This window comes from Theropithecus gelada, chromosome 20 (assembly GCF_003255815.1).
Source record: "Theropithecus gelada isolate Dixy chromosome 20, Tgel_1.0, whole genome shotgun sequence".
In the NCBI taxonomy this organism is placed as follows: Eukaryota; Metazoa; Chordata; class Mammalia; order Primates; family Cercopithecidae; genus Theropithecus; species Theropithecus gelada.
Window position 1 is genome coordinate 48,180,510 of NC_037688.1, and position 23,378 is coordinate 48,203,887.

Consider the following 23,378-nt stretch of genomic DNA (forward strand, 5'->3'; position numbering starts at 1 on the left):
AGAGAGTAATGAGGAGGACCCTCCCAAGCAAAGGTGATGACATGATGTAAAGCTATGTTACTAAAAGGCCGCAGGGAACACCAGGCTCTGTGAGGACTGGGCAGCCTGGGACAGCCTCTGATCAGTGAGATATAATAAAGGGCTGGTCAGTGAGTTTGGTTCTGAACAACTAATTAGAAGTTTGGGAAAATGCTGATCCTACTTCCTACCACATACTAATATATCCCAAGTTAACTACGGAATTAATTTTTTTTTTTGAGATAAGAGTTTCACTCTTGTTGCCCAAGCTGAAGTGCAATGGTGCAATCTCGGCCGGGCACGGTGTCTTAAACCTGTCATCCCAGCACTTTGGGAGGCCAAGGCGGACGGATCACAAGGTCAGGAGATCGAGACCATCCTAGCCAACACAGTGAAATCCTGTCTCTACTAAAAATACAAAAATTAGCTGGGCGTGGTGGCACACAGCTGTAGTCCCAGCTACTCAGGAGGCTGAGGCAGGAGAATTGCTTGAACGCGGGAGGCGGAGGTTGCAGTGAGCTGAGATCGTGCCACTGCACTCCAGCCCGTTGACAGAGCAAGACTCCGTCTGCAAAGAAAAAAAATGGTACAATCTCGGCTCACTGCAACCTCCGCCTCCCTGGTTCAAGTGGTTCTCCTGCCTCAGCCTCCCTAGTAGCTGGGATTACAGGCGTGCGCTACCACACCCAGCTAATTTTTTGGGTTTTTTTAGTGGACACGGGGTTTCACCATGTTAGCCAGGCTGGTCTCGAACTTCTTTTTTTTTTTTTTTTTTTTCTTCTTTGAGACAGAGTCTCGATCCGCCGCCCAGGCTGGAGTGCAGTGGCGTGATCTCAGCTCACTGCAAGCTCTGCCTCCCGGGTTCACGCCATTCTCCTGCCTCAGCCTCCCGAGTAGCTGGGACTACAGGCGCCCGCCAGTACGCCCGGCTAACTTTTTTGTATTTTTAGTAGAGACGGGGTTTCACTGTGTTAGCCAGGATGGTCTTGATCTCCTGACTTTGTGATCCGCCCGCCTCGGCCTCCCAAAGTGCTGGGATTACAGGCGTGAGCCACCGCGCCTGGCCTCGAACTTCTGACCTCAGGTGATCCACCCGCCTCGGCCTCCCAAAGTGCTGGGATTACAAGCATGAGCCACTGTGCCTGGCCTAGAATTAATTTTTTAAAAGAAAACCAGAAGAAAATAAATATTAACATAGATCTTTGTAATCTAGAAACAATAAAGATCACACAAGAAGATCAGTTGATTTTTTTTTTATAATACTCCCCAACAACAAAAAATAAACAAAATTGAAAGGATACCAACTAGAAGTACTTGCAGCAAATACAATAGAAGGGTAATACATTGATTTTATTAAACACATAGTTTGATAATTAAGACAAAAAAATTAGCAGGGTGCTCCTAATTTTAGATGTGAGAATAGGCTCACACCTATAATCCTAACACCATGGGAGGCTGAGGGAAGAGGATTGCTTGAGTCCAGGAATTTGAGACCAGTCTGGACAACATAGACTCCATCTCTACAAAAAATAAAATATTAGCTGAGTGAGCTGGCACCTCCCTATAGTCCCAGCTGCTTGGGAGGTTGAGGCCAGAAGATCTCTTGGGCCCAGGAGGTAGAGGCTGCAGTGAGCTGTGATCATACCACTGCAATCACGTAGGCAGCAGCAAGACCCTGTCTCAGAAAAAAAAAAAGACAAAAAAATTGCTCACAAAAGAGGAAACAAAGGCATAAAAAAGATTCAGTAATCAGGAGTAATTAAAATATATCAAACAAAAAGTTGCCTTTTTTGAGTGGTTAAATGATCAGGTAGGAAGAATTTTACATATATTTATGGGCCCTTATTTGTAGTTTTTAAATTACACACTCGGCACTGGCATAACAGGAGATATTAATGGTGCTCTTTATGAAGTGACGTAGTCTAATTGGGAAGTCATCTGTCTACATTTGTTAAGAGCCTTAAAACTGTTTTAGAACCTGTTTTATTTTACTTGTGGAGACCTAAATTTAAAACAGAAAAGTTTTGTACATAAAGGTGTTTGTTGATATCACTTTACAATTGAAAGCGGGCTAAGTGTCAAACTGCAGGTGAGCCATTAGGTAAATCACAGTATGTTTCTCAGTGAAGTGTTCTGCAGTCAACCACTATAAACCATAATTATGCCAGAATTATGAAAGATAATATAGATAAATGTGAATCATAAAATTATTAAAAGTTTGATATAAAATAGTAGGCCCATCCAGCCTGGGCAACATGGTGAAACCCTGTCTCTACAAAAAAAAAAAAAAAGAAGAAGAAGAAGAAAATCAAGCATGGGGCATGCACCTGTAGTCCCAGCTATTCAGGAGGCTTAGGCAGGAGGATCACTTGAGTCCAGGAGGTTGAGGCTGCAACGAGCCATGATTGCACCACTGTGCTCCAGCGTGGGTGACAGAGCAAAACCTTGTCTCAAAAAAAACAAAAAGCCAAAATGTTAGTGCTTTTAGACACTTCCAGAAGTCTTATTAACCTGACAACAGCGTTGAGAAACATCCCAGAAAGCAATGGCCACCAGGCGGAGGGGTCCCAGCCACAGCCCCACGTTCCCAGCAAAGTGCTGATAGCTCAAGGCCACAGCCAGGACAGCACAGCAGGGGCTGGGGACAGGTACTGCTCACATCCCATTCTTGAAACAGCACACCTTCAGCAGACACTTGTGAAGTAGTGCATCATCCTAGGCACCTGTCACGCAAAAACTGAAGATGGCTGGTAAAAGGCCCCGTGCACTTCATCAAAAGTTGGGCACCTGTCTCCATGACCCAGGCTCCCGGCCTCAGCCTCCTGCCTTGGGAGGCCTGCCAGGAGGCCTGGTCAGCGCTTCTCTGGCCTGGCTGGCATGTTTGTTGTGCACTGCCTGCAGCTCACGTTAGGATCTGTGACTTTTGCAGTGTGATTTGTTCATCCAGGAGGGGGCCCGTCTGGGAAGAACCCCCGCTGAAGTCGTTTCAACCTGCGACATCACTTTCGCCTGCGTGTCGGATCCCAAGGCGGCCAAGGACGTAAGGACCCCCTCCCTCCCCTCAGCGACTCCGGGTCACAGCCAGGATTGCTGGCTGGCCTCCTCCCCTCCTCCCCTGCACACCAAGTGAGTGTCCACATGTGGGGGGCTGAATTTCCCATGAGGGGCCATTTCCCATTGTGAAGGGTGTTTGCATTAATTGAATACAGACTTCCTTTAATTCCGATCAAAGAATGAATACTACTAGGGCCCTTGGAGTCTGTGCTGAAATTCGTCTTGAACAGGCTTCATGTGTTCTTGTTGAACTGGAAGCTTTGGGACTGAGTGTGCCTTTAGTCCAGGTGCCAGGTTTCTATATTTAGCTGTCGCTGTATTTGTATATTTTACAAGTTCAAGTGCGGTAGTCATCTTGTTAAACTGGTGACTAGCCTAATCCAAGTAAATCCAAAGAAGCCCCCAAAATAAACCATTCTTTTAAATGGGTTTCTTTTTAATAAAAAGAAATGCCCACACTCACGTATATTCTTTTTAAAGATAAATGGGAACATGCAGGAAGTACTTTTCTATCCCTTGCTTATTTCATTGTTCTTCCCTTTTCAGCTTGATAGAAATCAGGAAATGAGCCAAAACAGCAGCAGGATTCTGATCTGAGGTCTGTAGGGCTCCTGAGCATCTGCCTGGGAGCCTGGGCTATTGCTTCTCCCTTATGTCCCCACAGCTGGTGCTGGGCCCCAGTGGTGTGCTGCAAGGGATCCGCCCTGGGAAGTGCTACGTGGACATGTCAACAGTGGACGCTGACACAGTCACTGAGCTGGCCCAGGTAGCAGCCTTCCTCGGGCTGGCTCTCCAGCATCTTTTCTATCAGAGCCCAAGACCCAGGCTTACAAGAATGGGCAGTTACTCTAGAGCCAATGCCAGAGAGGGAAGAGGAGAGGCGAGTAGCCTTGGGACTAGCCTATCCCGTGCTCCACCTTTAAACCGCAGCTAGTCTGAACAGCCATGGGCAGTTGCTGCATGGCTGGGATGGGCATCAAGTCCTGGAGCTGCCAGCCTTATGTTGAGAAGCAACCCAGGCCGCCCGCCTGGCATTGGGGTTTGAGCAGCTGTCTGCATTTGGCACTGGCAAAGTATCCCTCGTCCCCGAGCATCTGGCCCAAATAAGGGAGTGGGAGTTGGGACCCACATGTTCTGAGGGGAGGGCAGCATCCACAGGGGAGTTGTGTGTTCAGCCAAGCCATTGACATGGTCGCATCAGGTTCTAGTTGTTGGTCTCTAAGAAATTCCGGGCCGGGCATGGTGGCTCACACCTGTAATCCCAGCACTTTGGGAGGCTGAGGCAGGCGGATCATGAGGTCAGGAGATTGAGACCATTCTGGCTAACGCAGTGAAACCCCGTCTCTACTAAAAATACAAAAAAATTAGCCAGGTGTGATGGCGGGTGCCTGTAGTCCCAGCTGCTCAGGAGGCTGATGCAGGAGAATGGCGTAAACCCAGGAGGCGGAGCTTGCAGTGAGCTGAGATCGCGCCACTGCACTCCAGCCTGGGCGACAGAGCAAGACTGTGTCTCAAAAAAAAAAAGAAAGAAAGAAATTCCAAGTCAGTTGGATGCCTGTGTGGAGACCCCAGCGTCTCATCACTGCTGTGATTCGGCCTGTCTGACCTGCACATGGTTAGCTCCTGAGTTCAGGAGTCAGCTGTAGAACCTTGGTATGGGTGGCCGTCTTCTCCAGCTCTGGAAGGTGTGATGAGCAGCTGTGGCCACTCACCAACACTCCCTGTGTCCTGCCCAGAGAGCGCTGGGAGAGAGGAGGCCTCCAGAAGCTGTGACTTTTCTTTCCAGGTGATTGTGTCCAGGGGGGGGCGCTTTCTGGAAGCCCCCGTCTCAGGGAATCAGCAGCTGTCTAATGACGGGATGTTGGTGATCTTAGCGGCTGGAGACAGGGGCTTATACGAGGACTGCAGCAGCTGCTTCCAGGCGATGGGGAAGACCTCCTTCTTCCTAGGTAACACGCCTGCACCCGTCAGGCCTGGAGCCTGGGGCCACATCTCCTCTGTGTCACACTGATGACAGCGTCAGTGCCACACGGCCTTTCTGCCGGGGGCCCCAGGGAAGGTTTCCTTTCACCTGCATAGTCAGTGCGTGGAAGGAGGAAGAGCCCAGTCTGTCGGGGGCAGGTGAAGGGGGCCTCCCCTGGAGAGAGGTGGGTCTGAGCAGAGGTGAGCGTGGGCAGAGAAGCCCTGTCTGTGGCATTCTTGGGCTGTGACCGTGAGTCTTTGCCCTGGGCAGGTGAAGTGGGCAACGCAGCCAAGATGATGCTGATCGTGAACATGGTCCAAGGGAGCTTCATGGCCACTATCGCCGAGGGGCTGACCCTGGCCCAGGTGACAGGCCAGTCCCAGCAGACACTCTTGGACATCCTCAATCAGGGACAGTTGGCCAGCATCTTCCTGGACCAGAAGTGCCAAAGTGAGTTGCCTTTGGTCCCTCTTCTTGCATTTGGTGTTTGATTAGAACAGGGGACTACGTCAGGGGTTCAGTGAGCGTGAAAGATGCCCCTCTCTAGTCAGTCCCTGACCCTGGCCAGAGGAGGTTCAGAAACACAGTGGGCGGGATTTGGGAATATAGGCTGGGAGCGCCAGCCCTCAGGTATCTAAGGGTGTGGGAGAGGCCGTGAGGCCTAGGCTGTGTGGAACAGAGCCTTGAATACGTTTTAGGTATTGACACCTGATGGACTGTAGGTGGCTTTTAATTTCAGGTCCTTGGCTTTTATCTGATACTGGCTTTTTCTCCTCAGATATCCTGCAAGGCAACTTTAAACCTGATTTCTACCTGAAATACATTCAGAAGGATCTCCGCTTAGCCATCGCACTGGGTGATGCGGTCAACCATCCGACTCCCATGGCAGCTGCAGCAAACGAGGTAGCGTAGCTTGACAGAGGGTGTGGCCCAAGTCCCAAGGCCCTTCAGTTTCTTTTTCTTTCTTTTTTTCTTTTTTTTTTTTTTTTTTTTTTGTGTTGGAGTCCAGGCTGGGGTGCACTGGTACGATCTCGGCTCACTGCAACCTCCGCCTCCTGAGTTCAAGCAATTCTCCTACCTCAGCCTCCTGAGTAGTTGGAATTACAGGTGCCCACCACCACAGGCTAATTTTTGTATTTTTAGCAGAGACAGGGTTTCTCTATGTTGTTCAGGCTGGTCTCGAACTCCTGACCTCAGGTGATCTGCCCTGCCTTGGCCTCCGAAAGTGCTGAGATTACAGGCATGAGCCACCACACCCAACCATTCAGTTTCTTTTTCTTTTTCTTTTTTTTTTTTTTGAGACAGTCTTGCTGTGTCACCTCAGATGCCCGCCACCACGTCCGGCTTTTTTTTTTTTTTTTTTTTTTTTGTTTTTTTAGTAGAGACAGGATTTCACCGTCTTAGCCAGGATGGTCTCGATCTCCTGACCTCGTGATCTGCCCGCCTCGGCCTCCCAAAGTGCTGGGATTACAGGCGTGAGCCACTGTGCCTGGCCCAGTTTCTTTTTTTATTCCCTTCCCTCTACTTAGTTTAGCTTTTCTTTGTTCTTTTTCTTTTTTTCGAGACAGAGTCTCACTCTGTCGCCCGGGCTGGAGTGCAGGGGTGTGATCTCAGCCTCATGCCTCAGCCTCTCAAGTAGCTGGGATTACAGGCATGCACTACCATACACAGCTGATTTTTGTATTTTTAGTAGAGATGAGGTTTCACTATGTTGGCCAGGCTGGGGTTCCACTGCGTTAGGCAGGATGGTCTCCATCTCCTGAGCAAGATGTTGAAACCCCGTCTCTACTAAAAATACAAAAAATTAGCTGAGTGTGGTAGCAGGCACCTGTAATCTCAGCTACACGGGAGGCAGAGGCAGAGAATTGCGTGAAACTGGGAGGCAGGAGGTTACAGTGAGCGTAGATGGCACCACTGCACTCCAGCCTGGGTGACAGAATGAGACTCCATCTCAAAAAAAAAAGCAAAAGAAAGCGGCTACAGCCTTCTCCGGCTTACTGTTTTCATGGTGTGTATATTTTTCCATGCATTTCCTCTCTTATTTATGTCTAAATTGTGTCTTTCATAGACAGTATGTAATTGGGGCTTGGATTTGTATCCATTTTGATGGTATCTGCCTTTTAATTAGCATGTCTATTAGCATTTTTCAAATGACATTTTAAGCACTTATACATGTACTTTTTTTATATTTGAGACAGTCTCAGCCGTGGTGCAATTATAGCTCACTGCAGCCTTGACCTCCTAGGCTCAAGCAATCCTCCCACCTCAGCCTCCCGAGTTGCTGGGACTACAGGCGTGCATATCTGTATCCAGCTTCACATACACTTTTGAAAAGTTTTTTAGGGTAGAAGTTCTACTTTCTTAGTTCATGTTCATAGAATTTGAATCTAAAAAAAAAAAAACAACTGAAAAACATTTGTCTTTACCATATGATTACAATAAAAATGACACTTTGTGAAACAGCAGCTGTATTTTTCAAGTACTATCAGCTGATACACTATTTTAATCTATTTATTTTATTTTGAGACAGAGTTTCACCCTTGTTGCCCAAGTTGGAGTGCAATGGTGCAATCTCAGCTCATTGCAACCTCTTCCTCTTGGGTTCAAGCGATTCTCCTGCCTCAGCCTCCCCAGTAGCTGGGATTACAGGTGCCTGCCACTACTCCTGGCTAACTTTTTGTGTTTTTAGTAGAGATAGGGTTTCACCATGTTGGCCAGGTTGGTCTCAAACTCCTGACCTCAGATGATCCACCCACTTCAGCCTCCCTAAATGCTGGGATTACAGGCATGAGCCACCACGCCCAGCCAGTACTGTTCTGTTGACACCTGGCTTTTCATAGTGTAATTCTCTATTCCTGCATTCTTTTTTTTTTTGAGACAGAATCTCACTCTGTTTTCCAGGCTGGAGTGCAGTAGCATGATCTCAGTTCACTGCAGCCCCCACATTCTGGGTTAAAGTGATTCTCCTGCCTTAGCCTCCTGAGTAGCTGGGACCACAGGCATGCACCACCACACCTGGCTAATTTTTGTATTTTTAGTAGAGACAGGGTTTTACCATTTTGCCAGGCTGCACTTAAACTCCTGGCCTTAAGTGATCCGCCCACCTTGGCCTCCCAAAGTGCTGGGATTACAGGCGTGAGCCACCGCGTGCAGCCTTGTTCCTAAATTCTGACTTCTGTCTCTTGTCTGTTTCAACATTTCAGAGTACTTATTTCATGACTCTTTCAGATTACATTACTATTTCAAGTCCCCCCTGTTCATTCGACCTGTGGATTCTCTCTGGATAGTAGAATTCCCCATGTATTTATGTATTTTATAAGTCTTTTTTGATGAAAGCTCGTTTCTTTTTTTTTTTTTTTTTTTGACATGGAGTCTCGCTCTGTCTCCCGGGCTGGAGTACAGTGGCCGGATCTCAGCTCACTGCAAGCTCCGCCTCCCGGGTTCAAGCCATTCTCCTGCGTCAGCCTCCCGAGCAGCTGGGACTACAGGCACCCGCTACCATGGCCGGCTAAATTTTTTGGTATTTTTAGTAGAGACGGGGTTTCACCATGTTAGCCAGGATGGTCTCGATCTCCTGACCTTGTGATCCGCCCGTCTCGGCCTCCCAAAGTGCTGGGATTACAGGCTTGAGCCACCGCGCCCGGCTGAAAGCTCATTTCTGACTATAGTTATTTCCCAAGGGTTTCATGTGGCTTGCACTGGGAAAGCTGCTCTTTGAAGTGACTTCCAGGTTGCCTCCACCCTGACTGCAGGATTCATTGGCTTGGAAGCAGAGTTTTTAGGTTACTTTCTCAGTGCAGCTCGGTGCTTTCCAGCCATTTCAGTTCAGAGCTTAGGCTCTGTACTGTTAGGAGTTCAGAGGTCAGGTTCTTAAGGTTAACTGGTGCATTGACCTTTAGTAGTTGTATTGATATGTGGTTTGATTTGGAGCTAGCGTTTTTATCATTTGATTTCTGTTTGTTGCCTTTGTCTTTTGTTTGTTCCTCCTTTCTTGCTTGCTTTTTAGAATTCCAGTTTCGGCTGGGCACGGTGGCTCATGCCTATAATCTCAACACTTTGGGAGGCTGAGGCAGGCAGATCACCTGAGGTCAGGAGTTCGAGATCAGCCTGGCCAATATGGTGAAACCCAGTCTCTACTAAAAATATCAAAAATTAGCCGGGCATAGTGGTGGGCACCAGTAATCCCAGCTACTCGGGAGGCTGGGATAGGAGAATCGCTTGAACCTGGAAGGTGGAGGTTGCAGTGAGCCGAGATTGTGCCATTGCACTCCAGCCTGGGTGACAGAGCAAGACTCCGTCTCAAAAAAAAAAAAAAGAGGTCAGGTGCGGTGACTCACACCTGTAATCCCAGCACTTTGGGAGGCCTAGGCGGGCGGATCACGAGGTCAGGAGATCGAGACCATTCTGGCTAACATGGTGAAACCCCATCTCCACTAAAAATACAAAAAATTAGCCGGGGCCAGGCACGGTGGCTCAAGCCTGTAATCCCAGCACTTTGGGAGGCCGAGACGGGCGGATCACGAGGTCAGGAGATCGAGACCATCCTGGCTAACACAGTGAAACCCCGTCTCTACTAAAAATACAAAAAAAAAACCTAGCCGGGCGAGGTGGCGGGCGCCTGTAGTCCCAGCTACTCGGGAGGCTGAGGCAGGAGAATGGCGTAAACCCAGGAGGCGGAGCTTGCAGTGAGCTGAGATCCGGCCACTGCACTCAAGCCTGGGTGACAGAGCGAGACTCCGTCTCAAAAAAAAAAAAAATTAGCCGGGCGTGGTGGCGGGCGCCTATAGTCCCAGTTACTTGGGAGGCTGAGGCAGGAGAATGTCATGGACCCAGGAGGTGGAGCTTGCAGTGAGCCGAGATTGCGCTACTGTACTTTAGCCTGGGCAACAGAGCGAGACTCCATCTCAAAAAAAAAAAGAATTCCAGTTTCATTTATTTTCTTTTTTACTTTGCCTCTTTACATTCATTTTTTAGGGTTATTCTACAGATTGCAATATAAATCCTTAAAATAGAGTTAATCTTGCCAGGCACGGTGGCTCATACTTGTAATCCTTGTAATCCTAGCACTTTGGGAGGTCGAGGCAGGATTGTTTGAGCCTAGGAGTTTGAGACCCCCATCTGTACAAAAAAAAAATACAAAAACTAGCTGGGCGTGGTGGCAAGCACCCTATTCCTAGTTACTTGGGAGGCTGAGGCAGGTGAGGCAGGAGGATTGCTTGAGCCTGGGAGTTCAAGGATGCAATGAGCTGTGATCGTACCACTGCACTCCAGCCTGGGAAACAGAGCAAGACCCTGTCTCAAGAAAAAAAAAAAAGATAATCTTGTACCATTTCCCGTTAAATGTAGAAACTTTGCAACCACATAGAAGCATTTATTTCCCCCTCCCTCGTCTTTTAAGGCAGGGTTTCTCAACCTCGGCACTACTGTCATTCTGTGTGTGGGGGCTATCCAAGCACTGCAGGATGTTGGGCAACCCACCTGCCAGACGCCAGTGACATAGTTCTCCTCGGGTGACAGAAAATGTCTCCAGATATTACCAGATATCTCCTGGGGGCAGAAGCACCACAGGTGTGAGAACTCTCACTCTGAGGTATAGGTGGGTCCTGGGTGTTTCATCTGCCTTTGTTTTATTTATTTATTTTTTTTTTTGAGACAGAGTTTTGCTCTTGTTGCCCAGGCTGGAGTGCAATGACACAATCTTGGCTCACCACAACCTCCACCTCCCAGCTTCAAGCAATTCTCCTGCCTCAGCCTCCCAAGTAGCTGGGATTACAGGCATGCACCTGGCTAATTTTGTATTTTTAGTAGAGATGGGATTTCTCCATGTTGGTCAGGCTGGTCTCGAACTCCTGACCTCAGGTGATCCACCTGCCTCGGCCTCCCAAAGTACTGGGATAACAGGCGTGAGCCACCACGCCAGGCCTCATCTGCCCTTGTTTTAAACCCACCAGGCAACACTGTGATTTTTAAAGCAGTCATGTGTATTTTTATTTTTATTTTTTTCCAAGACGGAGTTTTACTCTGTTGCCCAGGCTGGAGGGCAATGGCGTGATCTCAGCTCACTGCAACCTCCGCCTCCTGGGTTCAAGCCTTTCTCCTGTCTCAGTCTCCTGAGTAGCTGGGACTACAGGCGCACGCCACCACGTCCGGCTAGATTTTGTATTTTTAGTAGAAATGGGGTTTCTCCATGTTGGCCATGGCTGGTCTTGAACTCCTGACCTTGTGATCTGCCCACCTCTGCCTTCCAAAGTGCTGGGATTACAGGCATGAACTACTGCGCCTGGCCAGTCATATGTATTTTAAAGAAATTAAGAGAAAAGGCTGGCATGGTGGCTCACGCCTATAATCCCAACACTTTGGGAGGCCCAAGTGGGTGGATTGCTTGAGGTCAGGAGTTGGAGACCAGCCTGGCCAACATGGTGAAAGCCTGTCTCTACTAAAAATACAAAAATTAGCCAGACATGGTGGCAGGCGCCTGTAATCCCAGCTACCTGGGAGACTGAGGCACAAGAATCTCTTGAACCTGGGAGGCAGAGGTTGCAATGAGCTGAGATTGCACCACTGCACTCCAGCCTGGTGGACAGACCTAGACTCCGTCTCGAAAAGAAAAGAAATTAATAGAAAAAATAATTTATTTCTCTAGATTTACCATTTCTAGTAGACTCTATCCCTCCCTAAAGAAGAGTTTCTCTCTGGTGTTACTTCCTTTCCACGGAAAAAACTTTCTTTGGAATTTCCTATAATGTGGATCTGCCCAGTGACAGTTTCTTTTACCTGAAAATGTCTTTATTCAATTGTAACTGTCAACTGTGAGCTGAAAGTTACAGCTGAGCTGCAGTGAACCTCAGTTATGGTGGCTCTTGCAGGACTACTTAATGTAAAAAACAAAAGAAAACAAAAAACCCCACAGCCCACAGCAAATTACGTAGGAGGGACCCATGTGTCCAGCCACATTGCCTCAGCATGGCCCTATTGCCTGTCAAGCAATGGCTTTTTAGTTCTTTTCAAGCTTTTTCATATTCCACTAGTGTCTCTGGGGCAGGTGCTGATTGCCAGGCACTGTTCTGCACTCCGAGTACATGTTGGTGTGCAGCTCCCTCCATCCCTCCCAGGAACACTTACATTTAACTGGAAGCGGGTACAGAATTAGCACATAAGCAGTTAAAAAGGTCAGAATTTCAGAGTGTAAGAAATACAAGTAAAAGACAGAGATGACTGGGTAAAGTGGTGGGTGCAGCTGCTGCTTCATTTGGAACAGTTGGCAAAGGCCTTTGGGCTAAGAAAGAACCAATGATAAGTGAGTGAGGGAAAAGCATTCCATGCAGAGGGAATAGTAAGAACAACAGCCCAGAGGATAACATGGAAAGGCTTTGGAGAGTGATCTGCAGGAAGGGACATTAGGGACATTATTAAATTACTAATAATACTGAATGCTTTTTTTTTGAGACGGAGTTTCGCTTTTGTCGCCTAGGCTGGAGTGTGATGATGTGATTTCGGTTCACTGCTCACTGCAACCTCTGCCTCCTGGGTTCATGCAATTCTCCTGTCTCAGCCTCCTGAGTATCTGGGATTACAGGCACGCGCCACCGCAGCCTCTATTTTTTTTTTTTTTTTTTTTTGGAGACGGAGTCTCACTCTGTCACCCAGGCTGAAGTGCAGTGGTGCGAGCTCAGCTTACCGCAACTTCCGCCTCCCAGGTTCAAGCTGTTCTCCCGCCTCAGCCTTCTGAGTAGCTGGGATTACAGGCCACCATGCCCGGCTAATTTTTTGTATTTTTTTTTTTTAGTAGAGATGGGGTTTCACCATGGTAGCCAGGCTGCTCTCGATCTCCTGACCTTGTGATCTGCCCACCTCGGCCTCCCAAAGTGCTGGGGTTACAGGCATGAGCCACTGTACCTGGCCCTAATTTTTGTATTTTTATTAGAGATGGGGTTTCACCTTTTTGGCCTGGCTGGTCTCGAACTCCTGACCTCAGGTGATCCACCCACCTCGGCCTTACAGACATGAGGCGCAGTGCCCGGCCAATGCTGAGTGCTTTATATCCCATAGTACACGTCATTCTCACAAGAACCCCTGGGTACTATTCCCTCTCCCAGAGCAAGAAGCACAGTGGCTGGGGCCCAGAGAAACAGGTGCTTCGTGCAAGGTCAAAACAGGATTCCTACCTAGACAGCCTGGGCTCCAGCATTGCCTGCTAGCCTCATCCGGCACTGCCTCCAGGAATCAGATCTAGGTCTTGAAGGCAGCTCTGGGGCCAGAGACTGAGCCATCTCTTTTTTTTCCAGGTGTACAAAAGAGCCAAGGCGCTGGACCAGTCCGACAACGATATGTCCGCCGTGTACCGAGCCTATATACACTAAGCTGTCGACACCCCGCCCCCACCCCTCCAATCCCCCCTCTGACCCCTTCTTCCTCACATTGGGTCGGGGGCCTGGGACTTCATTCTGGACCAGCCCACCTGTCTCCATTTCCTTTTATACAGACTTTGAGACTTGCCATCAGCACAGCACACAGCAGCAGCCTTCCCCTGAGGCCGGTGGGGAGGGGACGAGTGTCAGCAGGATTGGCTTATGGGAAAGCTCTTGAGCTGGGCACTGGCCCCCGGACAAGGTGGCTGTGTGTTCACAAACACACACACACACAGACTCGCCCCTGGATAGAAGCTGCCCAGAAACTGCTGCCTGGCTTTTTTTCTTCCGAGCTTGTCTTATCTCAAACCCCTTCCAGTCAAGGAACTAGAATCAGCAACGAGAGTTGGAAGCCTTCCCACAGCTTTCCCCAGAGCGAAGAGGCTGTAGTCACGTCCACATCCCCACTGGATTCCCTGCAAGGAGAGGCCTCGGGCCCAGATGAGCCAGTACAGACTCCAGACAGAGGGTCCCTTGGGGCCCTCCAACCTCAGGTGATGAGCTGAGAAAGATTTTCACGTCTGAGCGTCCAGTGTGCACCCAGCGCTCCATAGACGCGTTTGTGAACTGAAAAGAGACTGGCAGAGTCCCGAGAAGAAGGGGCCCTGGTTTTCCAGGGAGTACAGCAAGCATCCGGCCTGCAGGTGAGCTTGGAGGTCCGGCCCTCACCACCTCGAAGCCACGCCCCAGACGCCACTGCCACGGCGCTCCTCCCTGGGCTGTTCTAGTATTTGGATTTGCATTCCAGCTCTTGGGAGGGGGTCCTCAGGGCCACTAGTGATGAGCCATGAGGAGTGGGGGTTGGGGGCGCTCCTTCCTGTTTCCGTTAGGCCACAGACTCTTCACCTGGCTCTGAAGAGCCACTCTGACCTCGGTCCCCTCCCAGTGGTCCCCCCTTCTCCAGTCTGCCCTGCCAAGTCCCCTGCATGCCCACCACTCTCCATCCTCCCTCCTTGCCCTCTTCCTCCTGTGGAGACAGTATTTCTTTCTGTCTGCCCCTTCTTTGGCCCAGACCCAGCCTGACCAGCGATGAGCATTTCTTAGGCTCAGCTCTTGATACGGAAACGAGTGTCTTCACTCCAGCCAGCATCATGGTCTTCGGTGCTGCCCGGGCCCGGGGTCTGTCGGGAGGGAAGAGAACTGGGCCTGACCTACCTGAACTGACTGGCCCTCCGAGGTGGGTCTGGGACATCCTCGAGGCCCTACATATCTCCTTGGATAGGGGACCATGGGGGGCTTGGGATGATGCAAAAAAACAAGTCACCCAAGGGATGTCAGTTTTTTATCCCTCTGCATGGGTTGGATTTTCCAAAATCATAATTTGCAGAAGGAAGGCCAGCATTTATGATGGAATATATATATATATAAGGTGGCCACACTGGGGTGGGGTCCTTCCCCCTCACAGCTTTGGCCCCTTTCACAGATAGAACCTGGGTTAGAGGATTGCAGAAGATGAGGTGGGGGGGGGGGGCAGGGAAGATGCCTGTCGGGTTTTTAGCACAGTTCATTTCACTGGGATTTTGAAGCATTTCTGTCTGAACACAAAGTCTGTTCTAGTCCTGGCAGGACACACTGGGGTGGGGGCGGGGGAAGATGCGGTAATGATACCGGTTAGTCAATGTTGTCTTAATATTGTTGACAATTCTGTAAAATTCCTTTTTATGAATATTTCTGTTTAAGCTATTTCACCTTTGTTTTGAAATCCTTCCCTTTTAAGGAGAAAATGTGACACTTGTGAAAAAGCTTGTATGAAAGCCCCTCCCTTTTTTTCTTTAAACCTTTAAATGACAAATCTAGGTAATTAAGGTTGTGAATTTTTATTTTTGCTTTGTTTTTAATGAACATTTGTCTTTCAGGATAGGATTGTGTGATATTGTTTAAATGGCAAAAACAAAACATGATTTTGTGCAATTAACAAAGCTACTGCAAGAAAAATAAAACACTTCTTGGTAACACAGCTGTGCCGCGGGAGTCCTGCTTCCCTCGCCCTCGGCGAGATGGGTGGGAGGAGAGGGCAGCTGCGGGGCCGGCATGGGTTTTCGGGACCTCAGCGTCTGGGGGAGAGGGACCTGCGAGCGGCGGCGAGGTCCGCTGCGGGGTTGGAAGCGCGACCATCGGAGACCAAGCGGGTCAATAGGGAGGCGGAGCGGGAACGGACTGTCCTGCTGCCCAATCAGTGAGCGCGAGTGGAGCAGCGCGCCCTATCATAGCGTGGGGGTGACACGGGAGCTCCGCCCCCGAGCAGCCGGCCCAGGCTGGTGCCGGCCGCGTCCCAGGCCAGCGGGAACGAGCCTGACTTGCGCAGCCGTGGGCAGCGTCCCTGGCCGGCCGGAGCGGGCCTCAACTTGCGCAGCCGCCGGCCTCGTTCCAAGACGCCCGCAGGGTTTCGCGAGCCGAGGCGGGCCGACAGGAGCCGGCCAATTGCGAGCACGGAGCCGGCCTGGGGGCGGGGCGGTGCCCACTCAGCCAGTCAGGGGTGGGGGCGGAGCCAGACCCGCGGGTGGACGCGAGGACTGGAGGACCGAGGACGGAAGCATTGGTGGACCGGAGCAGCGGCCGGCGGGGAGGGCGCTTGGCAGCGGCCTGCGGCCATGGCCACCGTGATGGCAGCGACGGCGGCGGAGCGGGCAGTGCTGGTGAGGCGCGCGGGCCAGCGGGCGGGCTGGCGGGGCGGCGGGGCCAAGCGTGACCGCCAGGTCTGTCCCGCAGGAGGAGGAGTTCCGCTGGCTGCTGCATGACGAGGTGCACGCTGTGCTGAAGCAGCTGCAGGACATTCTCAAGGTAACGATCCGTGCCCTGCCCCGCCGGGCGTGGCGACCCTCCTCCTCATCTTCCTGGCTCCACCTGGGGCCCGCGGCTGCGTCCTGAGCGCCTATTGCGTGCGGCCGCCGCGGCTTTCAAGCAAGGCCCCGCCTCCGCGAACTCGAGCCGACCTCGTTACACAAGCACCTGTGTGCCGGCAGGGGCGAGTCCTGACGCGGGTGCTAGCAAGGGCCTGAGTCCCGCCCGGCCTCGGATCGGGGAAGGCCGCCTTGGGAGCCAAATAATTCTGCCTCTGCCCGGCAGTGTGACCCTCAGCCAAGTCACTGAACCTCCCTGGGCCTCCCTTTTCTCATTTTGCAAAAGGGAGATAACAGCACCCGCTTCGCGAGGCTGTAGTATAGTAAATGAGCCAAGCAGCTCACAGAAGTGACCGGCGCGGTGCTTGCTGTGGCCCAGGACCGCGGGTTACCCTGACTACTGCCTTGTTCCCTGACTCTGCCCCTTGCCCCTTCCCCCCTCAACCAAGCTGGGAGGCTGTCTCTGTCCTGTATTCCCCGAGGCGGGCACACAGGAGGTGTTCAGGGAATGTGGGGTAAACAGATCGGGCTCACGGTTAGGTGCCCGGGGTGCTTGGGGAGGGTCTTCCCACCCCAGCTGAAACTGAGGCCAGGCCACCTTGTTCCTTCCCCCCGCTGACGTGGAGGGGAGGGGGCCTTCTGGAAGGAGCACTGGGCCGGGCCTGAGTGGGCACTACCAGCTCCCCTCCTTCCCTCTGTGCCACAGGAGGCCTCTCTGCGCTTCACTCTGCCGGGCTCGGGCACTGAGGGGCCCGCCAAGCAAGAGAACTTCATCCTAGGCAGCTGTGGGTGAGCCTGGGCTGGGCGGAAACCGGGGAAATGGGTACCTTGGGGGGTAGGAGGCATGACCACAGCCCTGTCCTGCAGACCAGCTGGGTGTGCGATGGGACAGGAGGGGCAGCCCGCCAGGAGGGAGGGCTGGGTGGTGGGGGTGGTGACCACAGGCACCGCTCTGACGCCACGTGTTACAGCACAGACCAGGTGAAGGGTGTGCTGACTCTGCAGGGGGATGCCCTCAGCCAGGCGGTGAGTCCCCCAGCCCTGTCCCCTCCCATCCTGCCAGTGGGGAAGAGCATGGGGGCTCTATACAAGCCCTGCGACTCTGAGCGGGACCCTTGATGTCTCTGGCCTCAGTTTTCTGCTTTGGAAAATGACAGCAGCCCTCACACCTCCCCCGGGATGGGTGTGTGGATTCAGGAGGACATGCAGGAGGGGGGGTTCTTTGCACAGGGCCTGGCCTGATGTCTGGACCAGTGAAACATGGGCATTGGCAGATTAGGCTGGCCACACATCACAGTTGAATCAGCCAACGCCTGAGCTCCAGTCTGCACCCAACCCTGTGCCAGGCACCAGGGCGTGGGGGGAGGCCCCCCTCCTGGGCTCCATCTGTTGGCCCCTGTAGACGCTAGATGCACCCCGTTCACACAGAGCCTCACAGAGGCTGCCTTCTGTTTTCCCCTTCCCCTTTCTTCACCTCTTTCCATTTCACTTCTTCGTGGCTCCTCTTGGGCCTGTTTTCCTGTTTCCTGACCTCCCTGTTCACCGCCCAAACGGCCAAGGCATTGGGAGTCTCTCTGCCCTACACAGCAGCCAAGGCCTGAGCCACCACACACCCCATTTCTGCCCCACGCTTAAGGGCTCAGAGTGGCTGTGGCAGGAGGCGCCCCCCGTGCCCGTTTCACCCCACTCTTGCCTGTCAGGACGTGAACTTGAAGATGCCCCGGAACAACCAGCTGTTGCACTTCGCCTTCCGGGAGGACAAGCAGTGGAAGCTGCAGCAGGTGACCCCGCCCCTCCTGGCTAGTGCTCAGCCACAAGGACAGGCGGCAGCAGGCCCACCACGGGGCCTCCCTGGCAAGGGCCTAGCCCTGGGGATCTGTGGCCACAGCAAGCCTGGGAGGGTGTTTCCTAGCAGCAAAGCTGGGGGCAGGTGTTTCCTGAAGCCCTGGAGCCTGCGCCACGTGGGGAGGTGGAGAACCTGGCCTGAGAGGCCAAGGGCCACATCGGGACTGTGGAGTCCCCACAGCAGCTGGCTTGATGAGATGGTTCAGAAGCCCTCTAAAAAGTCACTCCCTTGCTCAGAACCTCCAGGGACTTACCATGGCTCTGGGGATGAGGCCCATGCTCCCTGGCAGCTCCTGTACCACTGGCCCTGGCCTCCTGTCCTGCCCCCTCCACCCTGACTGTCTCCATCTCAGGGCCCTTGCCCCTGCCATATCACCCTGTTTGCTTTCCTCCACAACTTGCACAGATGTCTTGGACAATACTGTCTGTCCATCCCTTAGAAAGGAGGGGGCAGCCCACTCGGGCAGAGACCGGGCCTGCCCCAGGTGATGCCAGGCGCCCATCACCTGGCAGGGACCTGGCCCTCCGGGGCACAGAGATGACAGTGTGGAGAGTGGAATGACCTGGGGCAGGCAGGCAGGCAGCACCCACCCTCCCCTCCTGGCTGCACGGAAGCTGGCGTGACCCCTCTGGATGACCTCTGCTTCTAGATCCAGGATGCCAGAAACCATGTGAGCCAAGCCATTTACCTGCTTACCAGCCGGGACGAGAGCTACCAGTTCAAGACGGGCGCTGAGGTCCTCAAGGTGAGCTCCCCCGAGGCCTGACTCTTGGGCCTATAGGGTCCCACGTCCTGGATCCGGAATCACACCTGGGTTCCAATCCCAGGGCCTCCACTTGGAGCTGTGCAACCTCTAAGCACTTACCTGCCTACTCTCTGTCTCTATTTTCTACCTGTGGGGTCAGGGGCAAGCTGCAGTAATCGTTCGCCATGATAATTCAGGTCATGGAGCCCCCAGTAAGCACTCGGCACATACCGCTGCTGGCAGCAGCAGTGAAAGCCTTCACATTAACCGCATGGCACATGTGAAGAGCTGACTCAGGTGCCTGATCTCATGCTTGAGTTCTGCCCCTGACTCACTGTGTGTCCTCTGGTGGCTCACCTGCCCTCTCTGGACCTCTGTTTCCTCACACGTAGAACCAGATAGACTAAGATCCCCTCGAGAACTGTAACCACCCTAGGGTGCTGCAGCCCCCATGCCCCCAGTCAGCTTTTACGTGTTTCCTGGGAGCCACATCACCCTGCTACTCATGGCCACAGCTGGATGGCATGAAAGCTGGGGCTCTGAAGAGTCTGCCAGGGCTCTGCTCCACGGCAAAGGGAAGGGATGGGCTCCAGGTGGTCCCACCATCCACAAGCTGTGACCCTGGCTTACCCTCCTGAGAACCTCAACCCAGCCATCCATCGCCTCCTCCAGGAAGCCCTCTCTGACTTTTTGCAGCCAACCTTTGTTGCCTGTACCCCTGTCGGCAAAGCCTGTGCCCCTGGGACCTTCCCAGGGATCTTCCATTCCCCATTGATCCAGCTCCCGGGACCCCTGTGCAGTGAATTGGCCCTGTCCTGACTGACATCAGTGCAGACGTCCTGCCCTCCCCCACACCCAGCTGGAGCCCAACCACCTGTCTTTAACAGGCCCCTGCTGCTGGGTCCTGGGAACTGTAGCCACTGGGCGGGAGTGGGAGCTACCATATCTGTTGTTCCCTGACGCGTGGGGGCCCGGGAGGAAGCAGAGCCAACCCCGCCCCTCCCTGCAGCTGATGGATGCAGTGATGCTGCAGCTGACCAGAGCCCGAAACCGCCTCACCACCCCCGCCACCCTCACCCTCCCTGAGATCGCCGCCAGCGGCCTCACGGTCAGTGTCCCTGCCAGCCCCTGCCCCAGGAGAGGGGTCCCCACAGCGGGGCCCAGCTTGCCCTCAGGATGGACACCAAGGGGTGCCACCCCCCAAATTATAGTTAGAATTCTGTCTAGGCAATTTTCTGGGATGGGGTCCTTGGCTTCTGTCCTGTGCCCCCAAAATACGTTAACCCTGTTTGGGGTTAGTGATTCCCAAACCTGACAGCACAGGAAGGTACTTGGGGCACCTGGGAAAAGTCTGGAAGCCCCCCGTTCACGGGAAGAGCATCTCTGGGGTGGGGACTGGAGTCGCCTGCAGACTCCATGAATGACTGCACAGCCCTGCTCCATCCAGCCTGGGTTGCGAGCTTGGGAGGGTCTCATCCTACCTGCCTCCCGCAGCGGATGTTCGCCCCCGCCCTGCCCTCCGACCTGCTGGTCAATGTCTACATCAACCTCAATAAGCTCTGCCTCACGGTGTACCAGCTGCATGCCCTGCAGCCCAACTCCACCAAGGTGAGGAGGGACCCCTGCCCGGCCCGCTGCCCCCCATGCACACACCCTGCAGGTCCTGATGGGTCTGGTGCTGTTCTCCCTAGAACTTCCGCCCAGCCGGAGGTGCGGTGCTGCACAGCCCTGGGGCCATGTTGTAAGTAGGCAGGGGAGAGGGGTTCAGGCATGCCCACCCCATCCCTCTGCACCTGGAGAGCCGGGCCCCCCCTCAGGGACCCTCTCACCGCCCACAGCGAGTGGGGCTCTCAGCGCCTGGAGGTGAGCCACGTGCACAAGGTGGAGTGCGTGATCCCCTGGCTCAACGACGCCCTGGTCTACTTCACTGTCTCCTTGCAGCTCTGCCAGCAGCTTAAGGACAAGGTGGGGCCTGGGCCGAGCACCTTCATTAGGGGAAGGGCTTCTAAGGTCCTTGCCACACCCTCAGAGTGCGCTAACCTTGGGGTCTGGTGTACCCTCACAGTGGGCAGGGGTTGTGAGGGCCCTGCCCCACCCTCAGAGCGCCCCAGTCTTGGGGTCTGTTGTACCCCCACAGTACTGCTAAGCAGCAATGCCCTGTCCTGACATACCGTCCTTGGGTGACCTTGACATCTCCCCTGGGCCATCCCATCCCCTCCATCCAGCCACTCACCACACCCCCTCTCCTTGCAGATCTCCGTGTTCTCCAGCTACTGGAGCTACAGACCCTTCTGATCACAGCACCCAGGAGCTTGTCTCCAGGAAGGCAGCCCGTCCCCTCATACCCGCCCCAGAGCACCAGCCAGCAGCAATGCCAGGCTGCTATTTATCTCTCTGTCCTACCCCCACCCCTGCCTAACACATTTGCACTGCTGGGAATGGACACTGGAAGCACCAGGAGGAAGGGAGGCTAGTCTGGTAGGGTAGTGGGGAGGTCCGGAAGGCGGGGCCGAGGGCGTCCCACATTCCCAACCCCGCCCTTCTGGTCACCATGGGAATCTTTGGACTCAGGACAGGGCCAGGCCCAGGGCTCTCCTTCCTCTCCCATTCGCTGTCCCCTCCCCCTGGAGAGTAGGGGGTGGCACTAAGCTATGAGTCCCAGGAGACAGTCAGGAACGGCGCAGACAAAGCCACCCCAGGAGTGAGTGCAGTGCTGGTTACTGTGTTCCATCGCCCCGATCCAGGGCCCTCTAAGAAATAAAGATCATCAGATTCCACCTGGAGCCCTGTCTGTCTGTCTGAGTGGGGACCCAGGCAGGCGGGGGGTCCCTGGTAGTCAGTGGCCATCAACTTTAGGAGCCAGCCGTCTCCCCTATTCCTAGAGCCTGGCTTCCCCACTCCTTGTGCCATGCAAGGGCTGGACACAGAACCCACCTTCGAGAGAGGACGGGTTCTCTCTTGTCCTCTATGCCAAGAGGCCCGGGGGGTGGTGACAAGACCTCCACCTGGGAGTTTGGGCCGCCCGGTCTGAGACCAGCTCCCATCCCAGCTAGGTGACCCAGGATGATCTGGCACAGTGGTATTGACTGAAAGATTAGAGAGGCCAGGTGGGCACCTGAGTAGGGTGGCGAGTCCTATGTCACCCACCCAGATGGGGACTGGAAGACACTGCAGACTCACGCTCTGGGCAGACAAGGCTTTGTTACTGCCACCGGGCAGGACACAGGGTCAGGGTTCCAGGGCCAAGTTATCCACTCCCTTGGGTCTTTCCTGCACGAGAAGCACAGAGGGACCGAGCAGGTTCACTCCTTGTTCCCTAGGGGGATGACCACCCTTCCCACCACTCCCCCCACTCCCTTCTCCACCCCCAGTACAGTTCCATGCAGGTCCCGGTGGCCGGCAGGGCTCACCTTCCAGGGGCTCACCTTCCTGGGGCTTGCCCTGCGGGGCCCAGGGGAGCCACAGCAGCTGCAGCACCAGCAGTGGGCGATGACCAGCAGCAGCAGGAGCAGCACCGTACCTGGGGACAGGACAGCCATCCAGGTGTGACCCCAACCCAGGGCCCAGGGCAGGGGGCTGGGGGCACCCCGAGGCCGCAGCCACACTTACCCACGAAGATGAGGAAGATGATGAAGGCAGCAGTGTCCCATGTGGACTGGAAAAACTGGTGGCTCTTCAGTCTCCCCAGGACTTCCTGAACTGTGGTCTCCAGCTCCTCTGTGGACACAGCCATCTCGGCGTGCACAGTGCCGCCTGCCCTGGCCCCCGAGAGGCTGCATCAGAACCCTGGGCTCTGCTCAGTGGGGACCACATCCAGGCTTCCCACAGCCTAGCCTCTGCCCGTGCCTGGCCCAGCACCAGCTTCCCCACCCCCTCCCACTCCACTTCTCCTTTGGCCCCAGGCCCAGCCTCTCTCCTTGCCTAGCCCTGTGGTCCCTACCCTGACCCCAGCCTGGACAACTTTCTCCCCAGCCACTGTCTTCTCCCCTCTCTTTCCCCTGGCGGCCCAGTCCCCAGGCCCCCACCTACCTCCTAGACGCCTCCAAGTCCCTCAACCAGGCAGGTCTGGGGAGCACAGGCTGCTTCCTGCTTCCGGCTCCATACCACCTGAGGTCTTGGCAACCAGCCCCGCCCTCCCCAGGGCCAGCAGAGGCTGCCGAGCCCAGCGGAGAGGGCCCAGCCCCAGCAGAGGCTGCCGAGCCCAGCGGAGAGGGCCCACTACTGGAGGCCCAGGGAGGAAGATGCGGGCCTGTGGCTTCAGTCCTGGGACTTTTTACCTTTCCTCAATATCCCAGATTTCCAGCTGTGTGCTTGGCCACTGCTGACTTCGTGAATGAAAGAGAGAGAGAGACGGGAGGGAAGGTGTGTGGGAGGGAGGGGGAAGGGGGAGAAAACCTGCCTGCATCCCACGACCCTTGAGCAGCTAGGAGAGGTGTGCCTGCATCATACAGTTGTCCTTGGAATCTTGAAGGGTTGGTTCCAGGACCTCTGTGGGTGCCAAAAT

The 23,378-nt window shown here is 53.7% G+C and overlaps 3 protein-coding genes across 6 annotated transcripts in view; 2 read left to right on the forward strand and 1 right to left on the reverse strand.

Annotated features, from left to right (window-relative positions):
• GLYR1 (glyoxylate reductase 1 homolog) overlaps window positions 1-15,400 on the forward strand; it is a 46,475-nt gene extending 31,075 nt beyond the window's left edge. Inside the window, 6 exon segments of the mRNA XM_025371548.1 lie at window positions 2,948-3,058; window positions 3,737-3,838; window positions 4,859-5,021; window positions 5,306-5,485; window positions 5,814-5,938; window positions 13,321-15,400. Of these exon segments, the coding sequence (XP_025227333.1) occupies window positions 2,948-3,058; window positions 3,737-3,838; window positions 4,859-5,021; window positions 5,306-5,485; window positions 5,814-5,938; window positions 13,321-13,395 (756 nt within the window). The 3' untranslated portion in view covers window positions 13,396-15,400.
• Window positions 15,401-15,661: 261 nt separating this feature from the next.
• On the forward strand, window positions 15,662-21,652 carry ROGDI (rogdi homolog). Its single transcript, XM_025371194.1, has 11 exons — window positions 15,662-16,079; window positions 16,153-16,224; window positions 16,990-17,072; window positions 17,255-17,309; window positions 17,984-18,064; window positions 18,779-18,874; window positions 19,884-19,982; window positions 20,369-20,482; window positions 20,566-20,615; window positions 20,713-20,839; window positions 21,128-21,652. The coding sequence occupies exons 1-11, from the start codon at window positions 16,035-16,037 to the stop codon at window positions 21,167-21,169; spliced, it is 864 nt and encodes a 287-aa protein (XP_025226979.1). The 5' UTR covers window positions 15,662-16,034; the 3' UTR covers window positions 21,170-21,652.
• Window positions 21,653-22,027: 375 nt separating this feature from the next.
• SMIM22 (small integral membrane protein 22) lies at window positions 22,028-23,378 on the reverse strand. 4 transcript variants are annotated; one of them, XM_025370705.1, is made up of 4 exons: window positions 22,904-22,983; window positions 22,484-22,627; window positions 22,300-22,394; window positions 22,057-22,144 (listed from the first exon to the last, which is right to left on the reverse strand). In XM_025370705.1, the coding sequence occupies exons 2-4, from the start codon at window positions 22,605-22,607 to the stop codon at window positions 22,103-22,105; spliced, it is 261 nt and encodes an 86-aa protein (XP_025226490.1). In that variant the 5' UTR covers window positions 22,608-22,627; window positions 22,904-22,983; the 3' UTR covers window positions 22,057-22,102. The 4 variants fall into 4 exon arrangements, with proteins under 4 accessions (XP_025226488.1, XP_025226490.1, XP_025226489.1 ...); XM_025370704.1 differs by lacking the exon at window positions 22,904-22,983 and adding an exon at window positions 23,274-23,332 and having other exon boundaries at window positions 22,058-22,144; window positions 22,285-22,394; XM_025370706.1 differs by lacking the exon at window positions 22,904-22,983 and adding an exon at window positions 23,274-23,378 and having other exon boundaries at window positions 22,060-22,144.

Bases quoted from the DNA above. Each gene is read 5' to 3' on its own strand.
- ROGDI (XM_025371194.1), top strand. From the start codon at position 16,035: ATGGCCACCGTGATGGCAGCGACGGCGGCGGAGCGGGCAGTGCTG. The intron at 18,065-18,778 runs GTGACCCCGCCC...CTCTGCTTCTAG, and splicing joins AGCAGTGGAAGCTGCAGCAG to ATCCAGGATGCCAGAAACCA. The intron at 20,616-20,712 runs GTAAGTAGGCAG...CACCGCCCACAG, and splicing joins CACAGCCCTGGGGCCATGTT to CGAGTGGGGCTCTCAGCGCC.
- SMIM22 (XM_025370703.1), bottom strand. From the start codon at position 22,607: ATGGCTGTGTCCACAGAGGAGCTGGAGACCACAGTTCAGGAAGTCCTG. The intron at 22,395-22,483 runs GTAAGTGTGGCT...TCCTGTCCCCAG, and splicing joins CATCTTCCTCATCTTCGTGG to GTACGGTGCTGCTCCTGCTG.